The 22,073-nt window shown below is 35.5% G+C and overlaps 1 protein-coding gene across 4 annotated transcripts in view; it reads left to right on the forward strand.

The window, feature by feature from the left end:
• NLK (nemo like kinase) overlaps positions 1-22,073 on the forward strand; it is a 68,003-nt gene that overhangs the window by 27,370 nt on the left and 18,560 nt on the right. For all 4 annotated transcript variants that reach the window (XM_030027568.2, XM_030027570.2, XM_030027569.2 and 1 more), the window contains 4 exons: positions 7,378-7,507; positions 9,126-9,181; positions 19,142-19,248; positions 21,147-21,232. In XM_030027568.2, the coding sequence (XP_029883428.1) occupies positions 7,378-7,507; positions 9,126-9,181; positions 19,142-19,248; positions 21,147-21,232 (379 nt within the window). The remainder of the gene's footprint in view (positions 1-7,377; positions 7,508-9,125; positions 9,182-19,141; positions 19,249-21,146; positions 21,233-22,073) is intronic.

Here is a 22,073-nt window from a genome sequence, read left to right on the forward strand (position 1 = left end):
GTTAATTGTACTGAAAGACTTGTAATTGCTGTGAAAGCAAAACGTTTGACTTGGTTTAATAGTGTTAAAAGTAGCTTTTTGCTGTGGTTTATAGAGTATAATAAAGAATCCTAAATGATTGGGTGTTCTCACAGAAACATCTGGAATCATATAATTCTTAGAGGCATGATTAAAGCCAAACTAGCCATTCCTTTATATTCTCCCCCTCCAAATTATATTTATTAACTTATTTTTTGACCCATACATATATATAATTTTTTGCTAAGTTATTTTTGGTTTAGATCTTGGTCTCTTATCTCTTTATCCCCAGCTACAGTTGATGCTTAATAAGTGAAACCTTTGCAGACTTCAGTAGTAGCTTGAAAGAGCGCCCCATTGACTCTGTGCTGAGTGATGGATAGATTCCCTGCCTGCTGTTCACTTTACTGCTAGATTCACCTAGGGTGTAATATCCTAACAAAGCAGAGGAGGGAATTGAAATGTGTTCTTCTGAGAACAGCAGTAAGTAAAGCTGCCTTTCTAGTTGTTCTCTCAATTAGCTCCTAGGAGATTTTCGTGCTTTTCTAGTTTCTCTTGGGGATATGTGACCTGATAGCATATTGCTATAAATAATTATTTTACTAGTACCAAAGTAGGTACTGCACACAAACACAAAGCAACATTTTCAGCATCTTTATTGGATGCTGTAAATGCCAGTTTTTCAGACAGGCATTTTTTCTTTCTTTCACTCTTTCTTTCTTTCCTTTTTCTGTTCTTCTTTGGAACGCAGTCCTGACATTTCTGATCTTCATAACTTTGATTGTTAGTTTTGTGCTGCCCCTTGAAGTGAAATTGCTAGCGACTGGTATAAAGCTCACAAGCTAAGGCAAGGGGGTGAGGAGCAGTGTGAAGTTGTGGCAGCTATGGGGAAAAGAGTAGAGGAATTGCTTTCAAGTTGGATATTGCAGGTGATCATTACCTGTTTGCAGAAGTGGGCTATTTAAAAGAAAAAAGAAACTGGCCTTAAATGCATATGCCACAGCAACCCTATTTAACTCATTCCTTTATCAGAGACTGCAACAGGAGCACCAGGAAAAGACTATTCACCTAAACCGGTTTTTGTTGTGTGGAAGCATTTGAAAAAAAAAGAGCAGACATACCAGGCCTTGCTTACACAGCTGTGATGAGGTTAACAGTTCTGCAATATGTTTAGCTCTTTTTGCTTTTTAAATGGGTCCCGCAACTAGTAAAAATGAGCATCAATAAATCTGTGGTAGCTATCAATATAAATCAGAGTTTTGTATTACTTGATTAAAGACCGACCATTTTATCAAATATTTTGGCTGCGTGACAGCTACATCCATGGGAGAAGTGTAAGAATTAATAGGACACTGATGGTTGCTGGTATCAGTTGCCTGATTATGTTCTGACTTAACAGAATTTAGTATTCCTAGATAAGTGTCATTGTGGATACTAAACTAAAGAGCTGTGGTACTTTGAGGTACAAAGCGCCGTCAGTTTTCTCAAGTGAGGCTCAGCAACAAAAGAGGCTTGGGAATCAGTACTCAGAAGTTTTAAGTATATACCTTCAGTCAGAGAGAAGAAGATGGATATCCATTTCATATTTTTGGCATAGTGGTTGAAAGGATTTTTAGGCATTCAGCAACTACTTTCATATCCATGTAATCTTTCTAAGATAATGTTTATTTTAAAATGTTTTCCTTTTTTTTTTTTTTTTCCATAAAGGAATTATTAAGGAGGTTAGACAAAGTACAGGCTTAATACCAATAGGGAAAAAGAAGTTTTGCAGTTTGTATTACTGTTCATGTGTAATTAACATTGATTTATGAGAACTTTAATTTAGGCAACTCTAAACTGCCTCATGAATTTCTGCAGAGCAGATACAAACTTGCTCAACTGTAGGTGGTCAACATTCACGTCCTAAAATTTATTTTCAATCTGAACTAGTTTTTGTAAAAGCTGACTTTTGGATTCTTGTGGTTGCATGCAACTAGCATAATTTTGTAGCAGTACAGCTGAAGAAAGTGAGTGTTTCAAATCTATCAAAAATTCTATTTTAGGTATCCTTTTACAATTTCCTCCACTTAAAACTTTCTGGTTTTCATTTGTCTGTTGGAACTCCAGAGATGACTTTCTCTGAATTTGTGTCTTCGATTCAGATTTTTAACTTTGAATATATTGCTTTCAGAGTCTTGACCCATATCACCTCCATTGCTGCTGGTAACACAGCTCAGGCAACTGGAAGAAGTAGAATGTGTGCATTTGACTGTTGTTTCAATATGTAGATGCCATTTGATTTAGGTGATGAGGTCAGACTGCTTACTTTAAACAGTTGTTATGGCTTACTTTAAAAATTGTCACAGGCACAATTTCAGTGGCAGCGTAACTGAAAATCAGTGGATGCAAGTAACTATATTTAATGGTATTCTGTATTTTAACATTTCATAATTTCAGACAGTGTGAGAGGAGTACTTCTGTTCTTTTAATATAATGTATTGAATTTCAGACTTTGCCTGAAAATGTTTTGGGTTACTATTCTGAAACTGAATTCTGTTATTCTATTTTAATATTTTATTAGAATTGGGAGTGACTATTTTAATCTATAATTCAATTAAAAGGACACCTTTTGAGGTCTTCTGGTAATTTTGTGTGGAGGTATGGCACTATCTGAAGAGTATACGTGAGTGTAGGTTATAGTTTTTAATAGTTTGATTTTTAGACTAATACAATGAAAATGTTACCAGTTTTTACTTTAAATTTCATTTTATGAGATAGGACTATGTAAATAGATTTTGTATGGTAAAAATCAGATGTTTGTTTGTTTAAAAGCACAATACACATAATATTTAAATAATTTATGAGAAGTGTAGTTTGACAAGTAACTGGTCATTAAGACAGAGGCGTTTTGAACAGGGTCATTTTCACTGGAGATCGGGGAAGCTGCCTTCAGAGCAGTTCGTTATCTGTGCAGCCTGAGATTCATTAGCTAATACAGATGGGATAACCCCTGTGCTGCAGAACCAGGAGAGCTCAGCCCAGCAAGCCTTTCAGCAACAAAGAAATAAAAGCATTCCTCTGTAACAGGCTTCAGCACTTATCTCTGTTCTCTGGTACTGTTTGTGCTGAACCAAAGCAGCTGCTACCCTGAGTTAAGAGAGAACAAACTCAACATGGCGTGAAATTACTGCACTTCCATTCACATTCATTAGAGTTATATTGTTACCAGCTACAAGCATGACTGGTCTTTGCATGAATAATAACCAGAAATGCTACTTTCTGAGTTTTACCTTAAAACATTAACAAGTTACAGTGCAAACTTTGAAACCATGTGTATTATTGGTCCAGCTAATAATATATATTATATCATTTTTCTTGTCAATTGCTGGAATAATATTTATACTTACAAGATCTGGGAAAAGGCAGATAGGAAGTTTCTAAGTGGAAATACGGTTAAAAGGTGGCTATTAAAAATAACTCCAAAAGGTCTTGAGTGTAGGTTCCCAAAGCGGTGTTGCTGCTACTAAAACATGCAACCTCTGAGATGTTTATCATTGGGGAGGAGAACTAGTATCCAAATCATCAAGTGCCAAACAGATGATTACCCCTTGCTCAATTAGAAATAAACCAGCAAGTGGAAACTTGTTTTGGTATTTATTCCTCTTCCAGCAGATCAGTTTCATCCTATCTACTGATAAATTAAATTTCAGAAACAACTCTGTCACCTGTCTTAAATTCAGTGTCCTTTGTTTTTTGGTGCTGCTGCAACAGTGAGACCTGAACATGGTGAAAAATCCGCTCTGTGCGTAGTCGTAGTGGACCTGCTTTTCATCTCTGTGCACTCAAATCCATGGTGCATTTTGTCTAAAAAGCCTTCAGGACATTAATAATAAGGAAACTTCTGAAGAGCAGCGAGGACTCCAATATGTGCTTTGTCAATCCAGCAGTGTAGAATTTTGTGCAACAGGTTTTGTTATGGTCTTTTGGTTCTTACTAGTACTTGAGCCCAAAACTGAAGGCAAACTATTCTTACTCTTTTTTTTTAATAATGCTGTTTTAATCGATTGATTAATTGCATGTTGTTCAAGCACTTTTTCAATTTCTTGTATCTGTTTCATGTAGATAGTGAATTGTATTGCACATCTGACCTGTTTATGAAATGTTAATATGTCAAAAATACCTAAAATGTCAAAGCTGATTCTGATATGTTGAGTTATTTGCTTGTTAATGTTTACAAAATAGGTTATTCTTCTATGACTAATTGGAATGGTGTCTTTCTGTTGTGATAGTACCCAAATTCAGAAGCTGATTGCTATAGATACAGCCTAAATATACAACTAGGAGCTCAAAAAGCTTGTAAAGCTTACAGTCTCCAGAACAAGAGGAAGAGTGTTTAACACAACTACAAGCCATCTCTAACTAGTTTTATGGAAATTGACTTCCTCTTGCTGTAAACAGTCAAGGTAATGCCCAAGTTTCAGATGACAGATTTTTATCAGTCATGGAAGGTTGCATTGTCTGTCTTCAAAAATGTTGTTGTTTGTGACTTCTGATTGTTTTAGGTGTGTCCATTTCAGGTTCTATTAAGCTTCTGTAATGTGAGGTAAAAAGCAAACAAAAAAAGCTGCTAAATCTGTGAAGCTGCAGCTAATTTCTTCAACAAAGTAAACCTACAGAGAAATTGCCATTTTTTTTTATACTTTACGCTCTTTTTGTGTTGCACAACCCCTGGACACGATCAATGAAGACTTTTTAGTCTTTCTTTAGAGAAAGTTATATATGTCTACCACACTAATTTATTACAGATAATAGAAATGCTAGAAGTAGATGTGAACTCTTTCAAATAAGCTGTCTGGATCTTAAGCATTGTTTTATTCTGTCTTCAAACAAATTGAAACAATTTTAGAGAATTAATTTGTTTACAGTGTAAAATAGCAATTGTGTCTGTCTAAAGAAAATTCTTTCATTGTAGTTACATTTTTTAGATACGTTTCTAAGGAAAAATAGTAAAAAAAACCCGCATATTTAATTTCTGCACCTTGTTCAGAAAGAATTGTAGACTGGGCTTTAAATATGCTATAATATAGTATAAAAATAAATTTCGAAGGTTTAAAATTGAATATTTTTCATAGCCAAGATAGCTACTTAACTCTTGTTTTAACTGTATTGTTGAACATAACATAGCTGAGGAAGGTGCTTGTGGTCCGCCAAGGTATTAACAGTCATTTGTGAGGAATTGTCGTGTTGCCAAAGGTCTCAGGTCTTGCATCTGTATGATACTTGAGTGTATCATCATTGTGATCCACTAATGGAATTTCTTCCATAGCTGTGGATATCCTCTTGATAGCAGTTGTGTGTGCGCAGTGGTCAGCAATAGTGTCAAAACTCCAAAGGGAAAAATTAGTAATTCAGTAGCATATGTAGTGTAATCAGGGAGGATTTTTATGAACAAAATTTTACAACTTTGTTTTTGTAGCAAGAATATATCTATTTAATTCCCAGGAATCAGCAGCTTTTAAGTTGTCTTTTACAGGTTAGAGGTTTGGTGGCTGTTTTTTTAAAGCTGATAAAAACTTGGCGGGGGCCAGAAATGCTGTCTCATAAAGAGAGAAGAATACCACTAATTAGCTGATCAGTGGTGCTTGACCTTGTGAGCAATGGGAGCTCTCAGCTCATGCTGGGATCAAATTTATATGAATTTGTGAGCCACTGCCTGGTACTGGCCCTGCTGTGTGTCATTCAGAATCTGCCTCTGCTGTAATCCTAAAGCTACAGGCCAGCCTGAAATGTTGTCTGCTCATGATGAATAGTACCTTGTTTTGCAAATAGACTCATTGAGGTTAACCATCATCTGTGAATGAAGTTACTATACGGTGTGAGGGAGGATATTTCAGTCTGGCCAGTGGTGAGTACTGAGTTGCATTAACAGTGGATTTGCTGTAACTCTTCCAGTTTTCATTCCCTTTCTTTCCAATTTAGGCTATAGGCAAGAGGCAAAGGTCCTGGAGAAAATAGGAAACATTGTGAATTAGAAGACCTTTTCAGATTCTTTTCAGCTCTGTGTTTCCCACCATAGAAATAGTCTGGTATCAACTTTTCCCCCTCTGCCCCTTATTTAAAATATAAATACGCAGTGGCTATTAACTAGTGTTCTAGCCTAGTGTGGTGGGATAGTTCTCCTTTGACTCCCAACCACTAGTATCAGTGGCTACTTCTGACTTTTTGTATTGATTGAATTGTTTTGTATTTTGAAGTCAGATGTGGTACTTGGAGATAGGGCAGATATTTGATTACCCCATTCTAATTTTTTATTTAGATTCTTAAAACAGCATGGACCTAAGACAAAAGAAAAAGCCTTCTGTGTTGTTTGTAGGAGAGTCACATGATAGAAAAGCCAGCGACTTTTTAAGGACAAAGGTAGTCATCAGGATACATACCTGGATGTAGATTCTTATGTGGTTACAGCATAGTCCTGAGAAGAAAGTTACTTTGGTCATCCCAACAAAAATATGCAGAAAAAAATGAAGGTTTCCTAACAACTGAAGTTCTAGAAACCCTGTTTTGTAGTGAGGTTTGAGAAGCCTCACCTTAAAAACCATGATTGGGAATTGAGGCACCATAATCTCCTTGCTCTAGTTTTATGGTTCTCATTATAAAATTCTATTTTCAGAATCTAATTACTTTAAATTAAAATACTTGCCATGTGCAAAGCACCTTATAATTTCTGAACTACTATACTTGTATCCCATAAGCTCTATGGGAGAAAGATAGGTATCATGCCTGTTTTACAGTTGTGGAAACTTAGATACCGTGTGCTGTTGCTTCTCCACATGTAAAGTGATTTATTGATAGATCAAGTAATAGTCTTACACTTGCCAGTGTTCTGTCAGAATGGGATTATTAAATTTTTTGCCCTCTTAGGAGAGGAAGAAGAAAGCAGTTGACCCGACAAAATCAAATCTGTGTAACTGAGAAAATGTTTTACTCTTAATAAGGTCCTTTTTGGGAAGTGAAGATGATGTTTATCGTCACATCCACTCCTCAGCTCAAGGTGTTGATCTAACTTTGAGCTACAGTGTATGCCAGTGGCAGGCAGTATGTGCACTGATGTACATGTGTCCAGCCACTTAACAGCTATCAAGCTTGACCGGGTATATGTATATGTACTCTAATCAAAGAATGATCACACTACATTTAATACAGCCTTTATAGTAAAGTGCATAATGCCCTTTGCTTAATACTTTTTTCCCTAGAAGTGTCTTCGTATTGTTTTGACTCACCGTCTAAGTTGAGAATGATAAGAACTCTAAAATATTCTTTTCTGATTTAGGAAAATTGTCTAACAGTAGTATGTGATGTTCTAAATCTTTTATTCTGTAGGTCAGTAACAGATCCACGAGATGGAAAGAGAGTTGCACTCAAAAAGATGCCCAACGTCTTCCAAAATTTGGTCTCTTGTAAAAGGGTCTTCCGGGAGTTGAAGATGTTGTGTTTTTTTAAGCATGACAATGTAAGTAAATTCAAAGTAATTTTGAAGTCTTTGATAAAGCCTAATTGTAAAATGGAGCTACATATAACAGAAGTAAATTTTTTTTATTTTAAGTTACACAATATCTAAAATGCTTTAAAAGCTCTCTAATTTTACACTTATTGGATTTCCTGGAAACTCAGATATTACTGTTGCAAACACTGTAAAAAATGAAATTATCAAGAACCTAAGTATATTCATAATTTCCTTTCCAAAATGTTTGCAAATAGACAGGCAATACACTTCCACCTAATCTTATTTTAGGCTTTAGATAAATGTCAATCTGCACAAAGCTATGCCAGCTGGAGATGCTTTCGCTTCCAAGCTATTTCTTACTCCATCTTCCTCTCCCCTTTGTTGGAGTTCATTGCTCTCTCAGTTCTTCTAGCAGAGTGATTGTACAAGTGCTCCCAAATCTGCTTTAGGTAAAATCAGCTAGGTTAAGTTAAAACATTTTAAAAAATTACTTGAATTGACCCATACGGTTGTGTCTGAAGTGAATCAAAAAGTACTTACAGAAACTGTTCCACAAATGCAACTGTGGATGTGGTAACCTCTCCCATTGATGAGCAGTAGCGAGCACATTGGGAGTACTATCTTCTCCTAGTGGAATGGGATCAGGAACTGTGTATCTGTTTCAGAACCTTATTTCATTGCTTTTTCCTTCTGTTTTAAAGTTTACCTTTTTTTTTTATCTGAGGGTATCATATTCCAAGAAAGATTTTATTTGGGGTTAAGCACTGGATTTAGATAAGTGCTCTTGTTAGTGGGGCGCAAGAGGTGGACAGCCTTGCAAGCTTGTACCAGATTGCAGAGTCCCCCACCACCACTATCACCAATCCTCGGGAGATGGATTCTGCAACAAGATTTCTTTTGAACTGGTGCCTTAAACTGCTCCTCACCAGGGTCTTCATTATGGAAAAGATTTTACTGAGGACTATAAAATGAAATAAAAGCATCTCTGTAAGCAGTCAGAAGTTGAGCTTGATAACCACTGAAGTTTGCGTACGACACCTAAATGTCATAGATATTCCTAGGACAGGATCTAAAAGACTACACCGAGGTAGTATTTTTTCCTGTGAGAGGATGTAACTTCTGTGCTGCTGCTTTTCTACCTTTTTGCTTTGCACAGAGAGCTGAGCTTCTGATTCAGAATGTGAACAACTTTGGGTTTTGTAATTCCCATGTAGAAGCAGAGTGTCACAAAACTGTTAAAGATGAAAGGCAGAACAAAGTGTAATTTCTTTTGCTTTTGCATTTCTTTGCTAGAATTACTTCTTTCAAATATTTTATGGTTATATATATTTTTGAAATGAACCAATTTTTATTGGGTAGATAAATTTATACTTTTAAGCTAGTACTTGAACAGCTGGAAAAAGTTTCTTGAATTAAAAAATAAACAAACAAAAAGACCCTGAACGTACAGAATATCTGACTGGGTGGTCTACTAAATTCGCATATCTAGTGAGATAGACTATTGGTCTGTCTGGATGCGATAGAATAAAGCTAAGCTCTATAAGAAAGGTGCAGTCTGTCTTTTTGAAAGGGATTTGTTTTTGTTTGACTGGGATAGGTCTTGATCTTGTGTGGTGTTTCCTAGGTACTCTCTGCCCTCGACATACTCCAGCCTCCACACATTGACTATTTTGAAGAAATGTATCCTAAATATAAAATAGAGCATCTTAATTGAGGTAGGTGTAATTTTCATTAGCTTAGAAACTGCAGGTAGTTGGTGGAATCTATGAAATAGAACTACAAAAACCTTGTGCCTGTATCTGAACAGTTTTATTTAAAGAAGTGAATCTATACTATCAAGAACTCTTAGTTAATGTTAATGTTGGAGGTGAAATGGTGCAGGATTGAACATGAAGCTTTGAGTATGTAAGAGCCAGTAAAAGCAGGGCATTGTGGTATTTACCAATAGATACTGCTGCTACTAATGGTGATTCCCCCAAAATATTTTTTTGAAAACTATATCCAGTAATTAACTTCCTCTCAGTTACTAGTATCTTAAAATACTTTCTGGTGTTTTCAGAGAGTGCTACTGTTACATGCTTCGAAACCATGACTTGTCAGAGATGTTTCAGCACACTAGTTGGGTTTTGGCTTTCCTTGTTCAGCCTCTATCTTGATCAAGAAAACAGATTTCACACAGATATATATATATGTACTGTTTAATGTGTTACTGATGCAAAGGTACATGCTGTCTATGGGTAACTGTATTATAAAATCGAATTTTAGTACATAACTTGATATGAGAATGTCGTGTTTTGTTTTGGTTTTTTCCTTTTTTCAAACTTTGTTTGGGTTATCTTCTATTTTGGGGGTTGTGAATTTCTGCATTTTTAAATACTGAAAAGTAAGTCATTGAGCTGGGTAGGCTCTTACTGACTCTAGTTGGACAAGAAGTTCTGTGACTCAAAGCTGGTTGTTTTAATACTTACTCTAGTTTTTAAATTGCTAGAAATTACTCTACTGTGATGAGTTAAATACAGATTTTCATGGTACAGAAAGTATCTGGATATGTTGCGAGATTCAGAACAAAAAAATTATTTTAAATAGGGATAATTCTGTTCACTGCAGAGAGTTTACTAGCTACAGACCAGGAATCGTAATAAAGATTGTCTGCCTGAGTTAATCTCACTGTCTGTTTTCTTCTTTATGCTATTTTAAAAATTTGACATGCTAAGATCCAATTCATGAGTTTTTAGCTAATAAAAAATGAACTTGATAATTACCACTGAATGAGATTATTTGTTTATAAATTATTTTTTGTGTGTGTAGGAAAAGAGTACTTCACCAGACTCTTCCTGCCCATAACAGTTTTAAGATTATTTGCAGAGTTTTATGAACTGTTCAGATATTTTTACAACATGCTGTTAGTAACAAAATATCCTTTGTAGACTTTAGTAAAAGTGATATTTTAGAGAGCAGATAATCAAATATCCTAGCACATTGACATTTCCATTATCAAATTAGCATTTCAGTACAGGGATCTGCCATACAGCTGTGGTCAGCTAATAGACTTCTGTGTTTTCTGTGGAAAACCCCAAAAGCAAACACTGAAAATTAAAATCAGTGCTGAATTGTTGAAAGCGAACACTTGAATCAGAGCATATTCAATTATGTGTCATCTCATTATACTGCTGCTCGTTTTACAGCTTTGGTTGCAGTCTTTCAAGTTTATAATTCACAACCAAGCTGTGCAAATAAAAACTTCCTCCCCAAACCGAAATTGTTACCAAAATCTCCTTGTAAATCAGGCAGGGCATAATGAAATGTCTGTTATAAGCTTATGTAAGATACCTGCCAATCAATTTTCATCTGAAAATGTATGCATGTACATTCAGAAGCATATATAAAGTGTTCTGATTGATGATTTGGGTTTATTTTCTAAAATTACATAGCCTTATACAATCATAATTGGGACCTGAGAGCTTTTTCTGCTACCTGGATGGATAGTAATAGTTAGGTTAAAAAAAAAAATTAATGCACTGTCCCACAGATATCCACATCATGTGTTCTGCTTATCTAACAAGTAGCTTTATTATTTTGGTGTCCATCTTCAGTGGAGTTGATTGAGGTTTGAGTGCACCAGCTTACTCTTATGGTTAGACTTTGGAAGGTTGTTAATTACTGATGGGTCTTAGCTGCTTTTTTTGTATGACCTACTTTACAAGACAATTAATGGGTGGAAAATTGTCATTCTTTATTTTTAGATAAACTGAACTTTGTGAAATATGGTTTGATCTATTTATAATACCTTGAATTGATTGGTGAAGAAAGTAGGTGTATTTTAAAGTCGGTGATTTTAACCAAACTACAGCATGATCTAGTGATTGATAAACAAATTCATTGGCTGAAAATATTGCTATACTATATTAGGGCTTTTTCATATGAATGTTAGATAAAGCTCTTAAATTTTGCTTTGAAACTTCTTTCATGTGAACACCATATAAGTAGTCTTCAAAAACTGAATTTTGGTTATTTGCACTAGTTCAATGTCCTCATTTTATAACAAGTCATATGAGTTATAAATCAGATCTAGGTTAAGGATTACTCCTTCCGTGTAATTGTACAATCAAGACTATTTAAATGGGATAAGCTTATTTTTATGAGCTTAGCTACTGCCAAGTTTTGAATATAAAACCATAAATGTTAGTTTCCTTCATGGTTAACTGATTTTAAGTCATTCTGACTAGTTTTTTATAGGGCTGTCTTTTTTTTAATTTGTTAGAATTTCTTGTCTCTAATATTGGTAATAGAAGACTACTTGCTTTGTGTAGTCTTCTTTCTCCTTTCTTTTGAAATAATTGCAGTAAGTGTACTTATGACCCTTAAATTCATCAGAAGAATGAATGAATAGGAGTTTCAATTTATATGCACAGTTTTAATTGCATGTGCTTCTGCTTACTGTAGTATAAGGAGAACTTATTTCAGATTTGTTTTAAGAAGATCAGGTAACTATATTTCATATTTCGAGGACGTAGTTGTAAAAAGTTCTTTTGCTAATCCACTAGTATAGTTTCTAAAGATATCACAATGATGTTCCTTTTTTACAATAAGGTATATTGATCAGTGATGAAAGTGTAAAGGGATTGAGTTGGTAGTGCTTGATTTCATTTATTCTTTCAAAGGAGTTGTAGTGCCCTTTTTGGGGAAAGGAAAAAAGTAGTAAAAGAATGACTAAAATTATATGAATGATGTGTTGCAAATGAACTGGTAGAGTTAGTTTCAATTATTCAATGTCTCATACGTACTAGCAAGAATTGCAAAGTATTTTTGTAAAGAGAACTCATTATAGGACTGACTTAAAATTATGATGATAAATTAAAAGATTTCTTAGGAAACGTGATGAATAAAGGAATTTAATCTAGTGAGATTTTTGTTTTGGAATGAAAATTCTCTGCAAACTCTTAGATTGAGGTATAATTTGAATGTATAATGAGGTTTTAGATTGAAAATCTTTGTAAGCATTTAACATCTTATACGGGTATTGATATTTTTGCCAATATCACCTAGTGCAATAATGAATAGATAATGGAGCATATATTATTCTGGATGTCTGTCTTGAGAAAATAGATGAAAAAGAGTTTTGTTACTGAATTTTAGTTTTTTTTATGTTCATCATTAAGTTCATCATTAAGCTGAAGTTCAAGGCTTATCCCTGCAATCATCAACTTACCTTGGTGGAACAGCCGTATAATCCCTGATACACAAGCTTGGATGATGTTTTGCTTCTGTTGTATGCCTGTTTTCCTAGGTGGACTGACCTAACTTTAAAGCACATCAGTTATAAACATAAATAGTGATTCACAGATTTTGCTAGAGCATCTAACCAGCATTTCATTACAATTAACATATCTGTTCATTCTTGATTGAACTAATTTGGCAGTGTTAGGTTTATGGCTGGACTGATCTTAAAGGCCTTTTCCAGCCCAAATGATTTATAGCTCTCTTTTTTCCCAATTACAAAATCTTCTGCAATTGATTGTAATACTGAATTCTGCAACTGGAGATACACAGATGTTCTCTTTTAAGAACTATCCTAAGTTTCTATAGTAACCTTTTGAAAACTTTTTCCATTAAAGTGGATATTGGATGCAGATGAAAAGACATCACTTTTGTCAGTCTTGTTATACTGACTTGGAAAGATTTTAATGCTAGTAAAAGCAAAGGTGTGCAGCAGTTCCTTCCCATTGATCTAATTAAGAGGTGAAAGAACTGTTTTCTGACAGATTACGGAGTAAATCCCTCATATATGTAGGGTGGAGGAGGGTAGACAGGGACAAGGTAAGATTTGGTTCCTCCAGCCAGTAAAAGGGACAATGACAGCACTGTTGGGGTACCAAGTAGCGTATGCTCAGGCTTCCTGTTCTTTCAGAGTATCCTTAGAAAGGGTTTCCTTGTTTAAGTACCCTTCTGAAATGTCATTGGGGCAAGTTCCTCTGGGCCAATACACAAACAAATTGAACAGGGACCTCAAGGATTAAGAGGATTAGGATACTCCGTTGAAGGCTACGGGTTGCCAATTTGCAGCTGGTAACAACACAAGTTTATATTGTTGGGTCAGGCAGAATTGCAACTTAGATTCTCACTAGATATTCATGAGAACAGAACAGCTTGATGTACTTGCTACAGGTAATGAAAGCATGGTGGTGTTATTTTCAAGCCAGTAAACTGTACGGCAGAGAGTCCTAAATGTCTGCTTGAATGAACTGGGTGCCAGAATGGCTCTATTCTCTCTATAACATGAGGGTCTTATGCCTTGGGTTAAAATTTTGCTTTATTCAGCAGTAAAGTTGTAATAGCTGTATTCCATTATTTGTAAAATCTAGTTGGATAACATTACCTGGAACTGAAAATGTTTTCCCTAGTGTGCATTGATAGGAAATGATTTCTATCGAGAAGATTGTGTACACATGGGAAAATACCAGGGAGATTTTAAAGTTGAATATCATGTATTGTTAGCAGTGATCTTTGAAGTAGAATCTACTGGCAGTATGTCCCTGGCTGTCAATGATTCAGTAAAAGTAGACTGAAGTCTTCCCCTTTGTCTTTTTAATTTTAAACCTTTTATAGTTACTCAATAAATTATCTTAATTCCTAATTTAAGGATTATGACTTGATTTTTGAACAACCTGAGATGGCACTATGAGAGACAGTTTTGAAATGTTAACTTTGACTAGGAACTCTTCACACTGCGTGTTGACATTTGGTGTTGCATTTTTTTTAAAAATTGTTTCAAAAGCTATTTGTAGAATAAATTATCAATATTAGTTAGGAATTTATCCGCGGATCTACTACTGATTAATCCACATTCCCCCTTGCACTGTTTTGCTTTTTTCTACTCATGGAAGTATTTGATAATTTTACTGCATCTGTCCATAAGCACTGTAAAATATCAGAATAGTGATCTGCAAGAAGTGCTTTGTAGCACAAATGCATTTCCCATTTGAATATCAAATTCAGGTAACCTCAAGACCAAATAGTTAAATAACTAAGTGAAATTTTGAAACTAATGCTGAAGTAGTGGAGTTTATTTTTGTACTCTGCAGACTGCGTCCTGCCATACCTCTGGGGAATGGTTTGCCATTCCATTTCAGGCACGTGTGTTTTACTGACAGCAGAGAACCTGTATGTCTTACTCTTGCTAACTGCAGTATATAGCCAAGAAAACTTGTCACAACAAGCCTATACGCAATCTTGCAAGTGTGATATGCCAGATGTATTTGTCCTTCCCAAAACAGAGCTTCCACAGCATTCATGCTTTGTTTTACAAATACATAGATACAATTATTTAGATATGAAAATTAGTTATTTTATTGTACATAATACAAAATATGGTGCTGCTAAACTGCAAGTGATTAATACCAATGCCATTAACTTAGAGCTGATTGATGACATGGTGGTTCTGTGGAAGGCTGGGAACTCCAGCTCCTGATGAGTTTTGAAACTGAGCAGGAGTAGAGAGGTGGGAGCTGCTGCTTCACCTAAGCGCTTCTCTCATTGTACCCCAGCTCAATTAGGTTGAAAGGCTGAATTTTCTCTGTATTAGGAACTCATCAAGAGCTTTGAAGCCCTTACCTTACACAGAAGTAAGATTCAGATGGAGTTTCAATATTTTCTTCCTGGTATGAAAAACTGTCTCTTTTATTTTTTTCCCCTGTCTCCAAAACCGTGTCCCTCCAGGCAGCTTCTGCTGTTGCTTGTCTGTGGTCTTTGACACATGCCATAGATTGCCATTTCTACATTGCATAGTTAGAGGTGACTTGATGGCAAACATATCAGTAATTTTACCTGTAACAGAAAAGTCAGCAAATTATAAACATAAAAATTAATTTAGACAGGCATTACATTCATTAAACTTTTTTGAATAATTGTTGCACTGTTTTTACATGGACCAGGTCTTTTTTTTCATGTTTTGGGTATTGATACAAAATGAGAATGTTATAGAAATGTTTCTACTGGGAAGCTATAAAGTCTGCAAAGAGTTAGAAGAGAACAGAGGTGGCATCACAAACTAAGCTTGATATGATCCTAATGTAAAAACAAGTATAACTAAAGTACACTAAAATAGGAAAAACTCCTTGTCCCCATTTTATAGAAAATCTTGAAATATATAAGAGAGAGTTTGTTTTGTTTTTAAAAAAGCATGTTTCTTACAGTATCATGCAGATAGACACCTCCACTCCACTGTTAGCATCCAGCTAATCTACCTGCCCCAGAACTTGTTCACAGAATGCTGGCCTTTTCCCAGAAAAAGTCTATAGAATTGAGTTTTGAGGTATGCAGAGACCTAATAAAGAAGGATCCAAGTCATTATGAGAATACCACATCACAGAGCGTACTTTGTTCCTTTTTAAAATTTGCCTGTCACTTTGTAAAATTTACCAACTCAGCAGGTCTCCCAGTCAACAGAGTAAGTGAAGTTCTTTTGTGCCATGCATTTGCCTTGGTAATTATTCTGAAGCAAATTGGTACATTTGTAGTTCTAATTTTATACAGCTACTTAACTAATTACTGCTGTCAGTAGCAATTTTTATCTGGTAGTAATGTTCAGCTTAGCTGCATATTACAGCTCCAGTGACCATCTCGTAGCCAGCATATTTTATGGTTCGACTTAAAAAAGAAAATTGCAGGTACCTGTTTGAATAGTTGATTGAAATCCCATAGGGTTTTTTGTAGTTTGTTTTTGCTAAACATTTATAGTACTGGCCGGAGTAAAGTCATTGACCCGCTTAGGTACCAGCTGTTTAAGAAGCTGCCACGTTTGTAAAAGGCAGGAACATCAAGCAAGTGCTGCTTTTGCTCTTATTTAGAGACCCTCATTAAATTATCTAGAGACAATAATCAGATAGCTGCTGTTCAAGTTAATGGCACCTCTGAGCCCCTGTCAAGAGAGCTTTATTTAATGCGCAACAGACCTGGAGTGGTGCAGGTGCCATTTCAGGCCCTCATTTAATTTAAGCTGCTTTAGTTGGCATGGCAACTAGTTGAGACATCTGGGAGACATTATGCTTGGGATTGAGATTTAGGAGGATTTGTGGCGTAGCAAAACAAAAATCTTATCATAATAAAGTGCAGAGTAATGCTTTTGCATTTTTTTTTTTATATTTTACATTAAAAATGAAATTTAAAGATTTGTTGCAGCCATAAGGTAAAAACCAAATTTTAAAAGGCTGGCCTAAATATTTAAGAGGGCATTTGCAAAAGGAAAACGAAAATTAGAGGACAAGAAATTATGGTGCTGCAGGGCTAGGTTTTTTCTTTGAATTCTTTATGAATGCAATTTTAATTTGGGTTTTTTTTGGTCAAAAAGTTGGCAATATTTAATTTATAAAATTAATTTTTATGTGGTGTGCTGATGGCAGATGAACAATTTGGCTGATGAGGATTTCGCTGGATAGGGTTTGAAGATCAACAGATGGAAGGAGAACATTGAATAGGTAGAGATGAAAGAAAATGTAAGTTTTCTCTAGGTTGTTATAAGTGCAACTTGACCTGTGCCAATTAATTTGTGATAATGGTAAGAACAAGTAGAAGTTTCTGCTGAAGCTGACTTGCTTACTGTGTTGCTGGGAGATGAATATCTTAATTGAAGTCAGGGTTTGCTATTATATTTCAGACTTGATATATAGCAGAGCTGGTTATAAAGAGCATTGAACGAACTGATGGGCTCCTACAGGATAATGGTGAGATTTAAAAACAAAACAAAACAAAACCCTCAACATTGACCTAGTTAGCTTTGCTTTCAGAGGAAAGGTCAGGACGGCACACTTGTAAAAATACCACCACCAGGTCGGTGAGTTCATGAAGTTACCAGAGCTGGTGCATGGCAGTTGTGGAGGACAAGTAGAACTGAAGCGTGTAACTTCCTCACGCACAGAAAAACCCTGCTTCTCTCTGCAGAGCGGCAGGTAAACCTGTACGCGCTCCAGCGTTCAGAGGAGGGCAGCTGAGCTGCTGCTGCTGCTGCTTCTTACAGCTGATCGGTTTGTATTTTTGGAAGGCTGAGAGCTGACTGCTGCTTTACCTTGAACTGTGAATGAACTTGGTACACCAAGGGAGATACTAGACTGGGACCCAGGAGATGCAGTTTTTATTTCTAACTCTCTCCTTGATCTTTTGCATGACCTTGGCAGTGTGCACCACCTCTCTGCCGCATTTTTGTCTGTTTCGAACGTTGCAGGGCTTGGTGTGACTCGCAATGTTTAATGCCTAATGCAGGGGTCTCAGTGAGACATTTGAAAGCAGTTCAGTTAACATATGACTACTGTGTTTTACCTTCTTCAGCCACAAACGTAGTAATATCAGAGATTTTCGTTTCAAATGTGACTGCTAAAGGTATCTTTTAAAGCAGTAAAGTTTCTTAATTATCAAGCTTATTTGTTGTAAAAGTTGAAAATTCTCAGTGCTGCAAGTTCAATCCTCCCTGAAAGTTGAGGTGCTGTGTTTTTGCTTTAAACTCTGTTCTGAACCACAGCTCCGAAATCAAAACTTAACTTACCAGTGTTGTTAGTGAATGAAGCGGAGTACAGCAGAGACAGCTTCTCGGTACAGCAACTCGGTACGCTCTTCATCGCTGGCCGCAGTAAAAGCTGTCTGTTGCTAACTGCCCTGTACAACTCATGGGCAGCATATGTCTGTAGTACCCCGAGTATTTAATGTAATGATTTTTGCATGTTTTTCATTACTGTAACATATTCAGGAAATTGACGCTTTGGTATTGATTTTGGGGGTTAAGATATGCTGCTTGTGTCTTCCATATTTCTTCATTTTTGAAACATTGTACTTTTAATGCTTCCTGAATAAATAAAATACCCTTCTTAATCCACACCTTACCTGTGTATAAGCCACAGCGTATACAGCTCTTCGTATCTTCAAGTATTTGTGCAAATTATCAGTGAGCATGACTATTGCTGTGTTCTGCATGTCTATGAGTATGTGAAATAGTGGTTTCTTTTTTTTTTTTAGTTTTTCCTCCAGATAGAAGTTTGTGTGGTTTTTTTTTCTTTTTCTTCTGTTATAACTCAGAAGAGGTTTTATGACTGGGATTTGTATGCATGTGTATATGATGCTTGAGAAGGTAAAATAGTGGGTACTGGGTAGGTTTAGAGAAGCATATGTATTTTTAAAAGTCTGCATTACTGATCGTGTAGCAACCTGTAAGGTACTTTTGATAACTGACTTTCACAGGCTTGCACTTGCCAGTTTGTCTGGTTAAACCATGTTGATGTATCTCCACTATGAAGGTGCTACTTTAGTTGTAATTTGTGTCTTACCAATCTTAAGGAAGAATGTAAAGGTTTCAAGATGCCATTAATTATATTAAAATTTTATTTTGTTTTCTGAGTCGTAATTTGACTTTGGAATAATTTTGTAACAACTACCTTAATGCAAACGCTACTTTATTGAGTAATCTGTTTTCTTTCACAACCCTTTTTTTTATTTTCATTCTTGTAAGAGTCTGGAGACTTGACCTCTGAAGAAGCTTTATTCTTTTTTACTCGATAGCTCTGACCTGTAAGAGCTCAAATTCCTAGGAGTTAGAGTAAATGTTTCAAGAGATTATGTGCTGGACTTTCTGCTTTTGCCTTAACTAATAAATTGAAGATATGTTGTCACTGAATTGATGCAGAGTGACCTCCATAAGATTATCGTCTCTCCTCAGCCACTCAGCTCGGATCATGTCAAAGTTTTTCTTTACCAGATTTTGAGAGGTAATTTTTCTTCTTTTAAATTTAATGAAAATTATGTAGTAGTAGTATTTTTTTTTCTGTTTCTTAATGTTTATTCTCAAGACATCCTCATCTTGAATAAGTTTCCCATGGAAACTTGTTCTTTTAATTTCATATTATGAATGAATAGCAAACATTAATTATTCTAGTTATAAGAATATGGCAGCCCTGCTGCCTTCCATCACAGTCATGGGTAAAGATGGCAAGACTTATGCTTCAGCTGCAAAAGCTTTTTCAATGGACTGTGAGAGTCTTAAGGGGGGGGGGGGATGTTTTAACAGTCCTCCAATGCTTTTTGAATCAAGGTACAGGAAGGGCACCTAGACTGAGCCAAATTGATAAATATGTGTAACTATACCCACTTCAGGTATTCTAGAGAACAGTCTGGTTTAAATTGTTATGGAACAGTCCACTAAAGTTTGATTTTTAGCTAAAACAATTACCATAATAGTAATTTTAAACTTGATTTATTTTTTTTTAGTCCATTTGGAAACTTTTATCCAAGAAATGAGATTATTGTGCTTGTCTTTTGAACAGCTGATCAGTGTTAGTCCAGTTGCTTTTCCGTTGGCTTTATTTGAGTATTTTCACTGGAATAAGCTGAAAGTAAACAGTCAATTTTATCTGGTAGTAAATAAATAGTAGAACGTATTCATAAAGAGCAGAGCAAAGAAATATAAATTATATCCAGAATTAGTATGGGCTATTCCAGGTACCTGTTGTGCTAGAGAAAAGATTTATACTCCTAAAGGACAAAAGGCATTTGTGCCTCTGTGATTACTGAGTTTGATAACTGGGGGAACACTCAAAACTGTAATTTTTATCCAAATGGCAATGCAAAACTGTCAGTTAAAGTTTGTTTGAGAGTTATTTGAATTCTCATTCCATTTGCCCAGGTATTTGACCTAATCGCTTAGTGTTCCCCAGTTTAATGCTATTATTTATTTTTGCTCTATCTGACCCTACTTGAATTATGGCCATTTTTCCATTTTCCATGCTTTGTCTACTACTGTAGTTCATGTGCATAAACAACTTCATGTTGGTATACTTTCTTCCACTGTGCTTTTTAGTGAGGTGCTTTCTGCATTACTTTCATTTTCTTAAAAAGATCAGAATTATAGCTTCAGGAACAGCAAATGCACACAGGCAGCATAGGTCGTCTGTCTTTCCTAAATGTTAGAAACATCCCCAATAGCTGTGATCAGATGTCCTAAGTTCATTAGCTCTAGCTTTGAATTTTTGCACCAATAAAGTTAAGAAAAGGGCCTAGGCTTTACTGTAATTTGGGCCTGTATTCTCTTAGCCTTGTTTTACATTATCTGCTGCTGCCTTACGAGGTTTTAGTTTCAGAAAAGTGACAAAAAAAAAAAAAATGCAAATTAGCTTGGGTTTAATCTGAGTTTATTTCTGAAGTACAGCTGTTACCTAGGAAATTGTTGAGTAAAATTTTAGTGCTGCAGAAGTTAAAATTGTTACTGGGAAACAGAGCATTTAGAGTTATGTGTCAATATTCCAGTGTTGTGGTTAGCAGAGTATCCATGTCATAACCATGGAGATGATGTTTTTGGGGGGGGGGGGGGGGGGGGGGTGTTGGTTTTTTGGGGGGGGTTTGGGGGGGTTTTGTTTTTTTTTTTTTTTTCCGAAAAAAAGACTATTTAAATTACTTGCTCTGTCTAGTTTGTATACTCCAAAAGCTTTATCCTTTCATTGAGTGACTGAGTGTATACTAGAGACTGGAAGTTAGAATCATATAAAAAATGAGCCAATGGCAAAGTCTCTGCTGATCAGGAGTTGCAAGACTTTCCAGGAAAATGCTGTCAGCCTTAAAAGTCTTTTAAAAGGAAAAAAGGTATTTATTTTAATTTCATTTAATATTTCAGGTCTGAAATATCTACATTCTGCTGGCATTTTACATCGAGACATTAAACCAGGGAACCTACTTGTGAACAGCAACTGTGTTCTTAAGGTGCTACTTAAATTTATTGAAAATGTACATATGTATATGCTGTTCATTATAAATCAGTTGTTATTTTTTTTAAACAAAAACATTTAATATGAACACTTTTCCTGAAAGTCATTTTGAAAGAAAAAAATCCCACAGATTCTTTAAAAATTATAAATGAAACAAACATCTTCCTTTCCCCTTTTCTCCCTATCTCTCCCCAAATCTATGAAAGCAAGATAGGCATGACTTTTTTGTTTGACTTGCCTGGGATCTCTTGTGCCCTCAGCAGTTGAGAAAGGCAGACAGTTTCTTCAGGTATATCGCAATGTTAGTATTCAGTGTGCTAGACAAAGTAAAGACCATACCGAATGCCCAAGACTCTTCCATTAACTTCTTAGACATATGAAATTTTGGAGGGCTTAGGGGTGTTGTATAGCTATGCCATATATAAAAAAATCAAGTTTTGTTTACCCTGATTTGCTAACCATTCTAATTGTGAAAGTTTTGGTCTGTTCTCTTAACCCTTCTGGTTCAAGAAATTTTTAAAAATTCTCAAAGCCAAAGTGAGTAGAAGGCTGAATCTTTCTGTAACATTTTGAGGCATATCATGAACAAATGAAATCTGGTTTGGGATGAAATATTCTGTACCGAGAGGTTGGCAACATGGTTTTTGGGTTTTTTTTTTAGTGCAAAGTTTTTTTTAATCTTTTAGGTTATAGATATTGTAATGCCAACTAAATATGTACTGTGATTTCAAATAAAATTGTAGAAAGTTCAAATGGATGTGGAATAAAGTAGCATAATTTCTTCCTATTCCCCTTTCCCTTTGCTTATGCAGTTACAGCAGATTATCTGATTTATT

This window comes from Aquila chrysaetos, chromosome 10 (genome assembly GCF_900496995.4).
Source record: "Aquila chrysaetos chrysaetos chromosome 10, bAquChr1.4, whole genome shotgun sequence".
NCBI classification, from domain to species: domain Eukaryota; kingdom Metazoa; phylum Chordata; class Aves; order Accipitriformes; family Accipitridae; genus Aquila; species Aquila chrysaetos.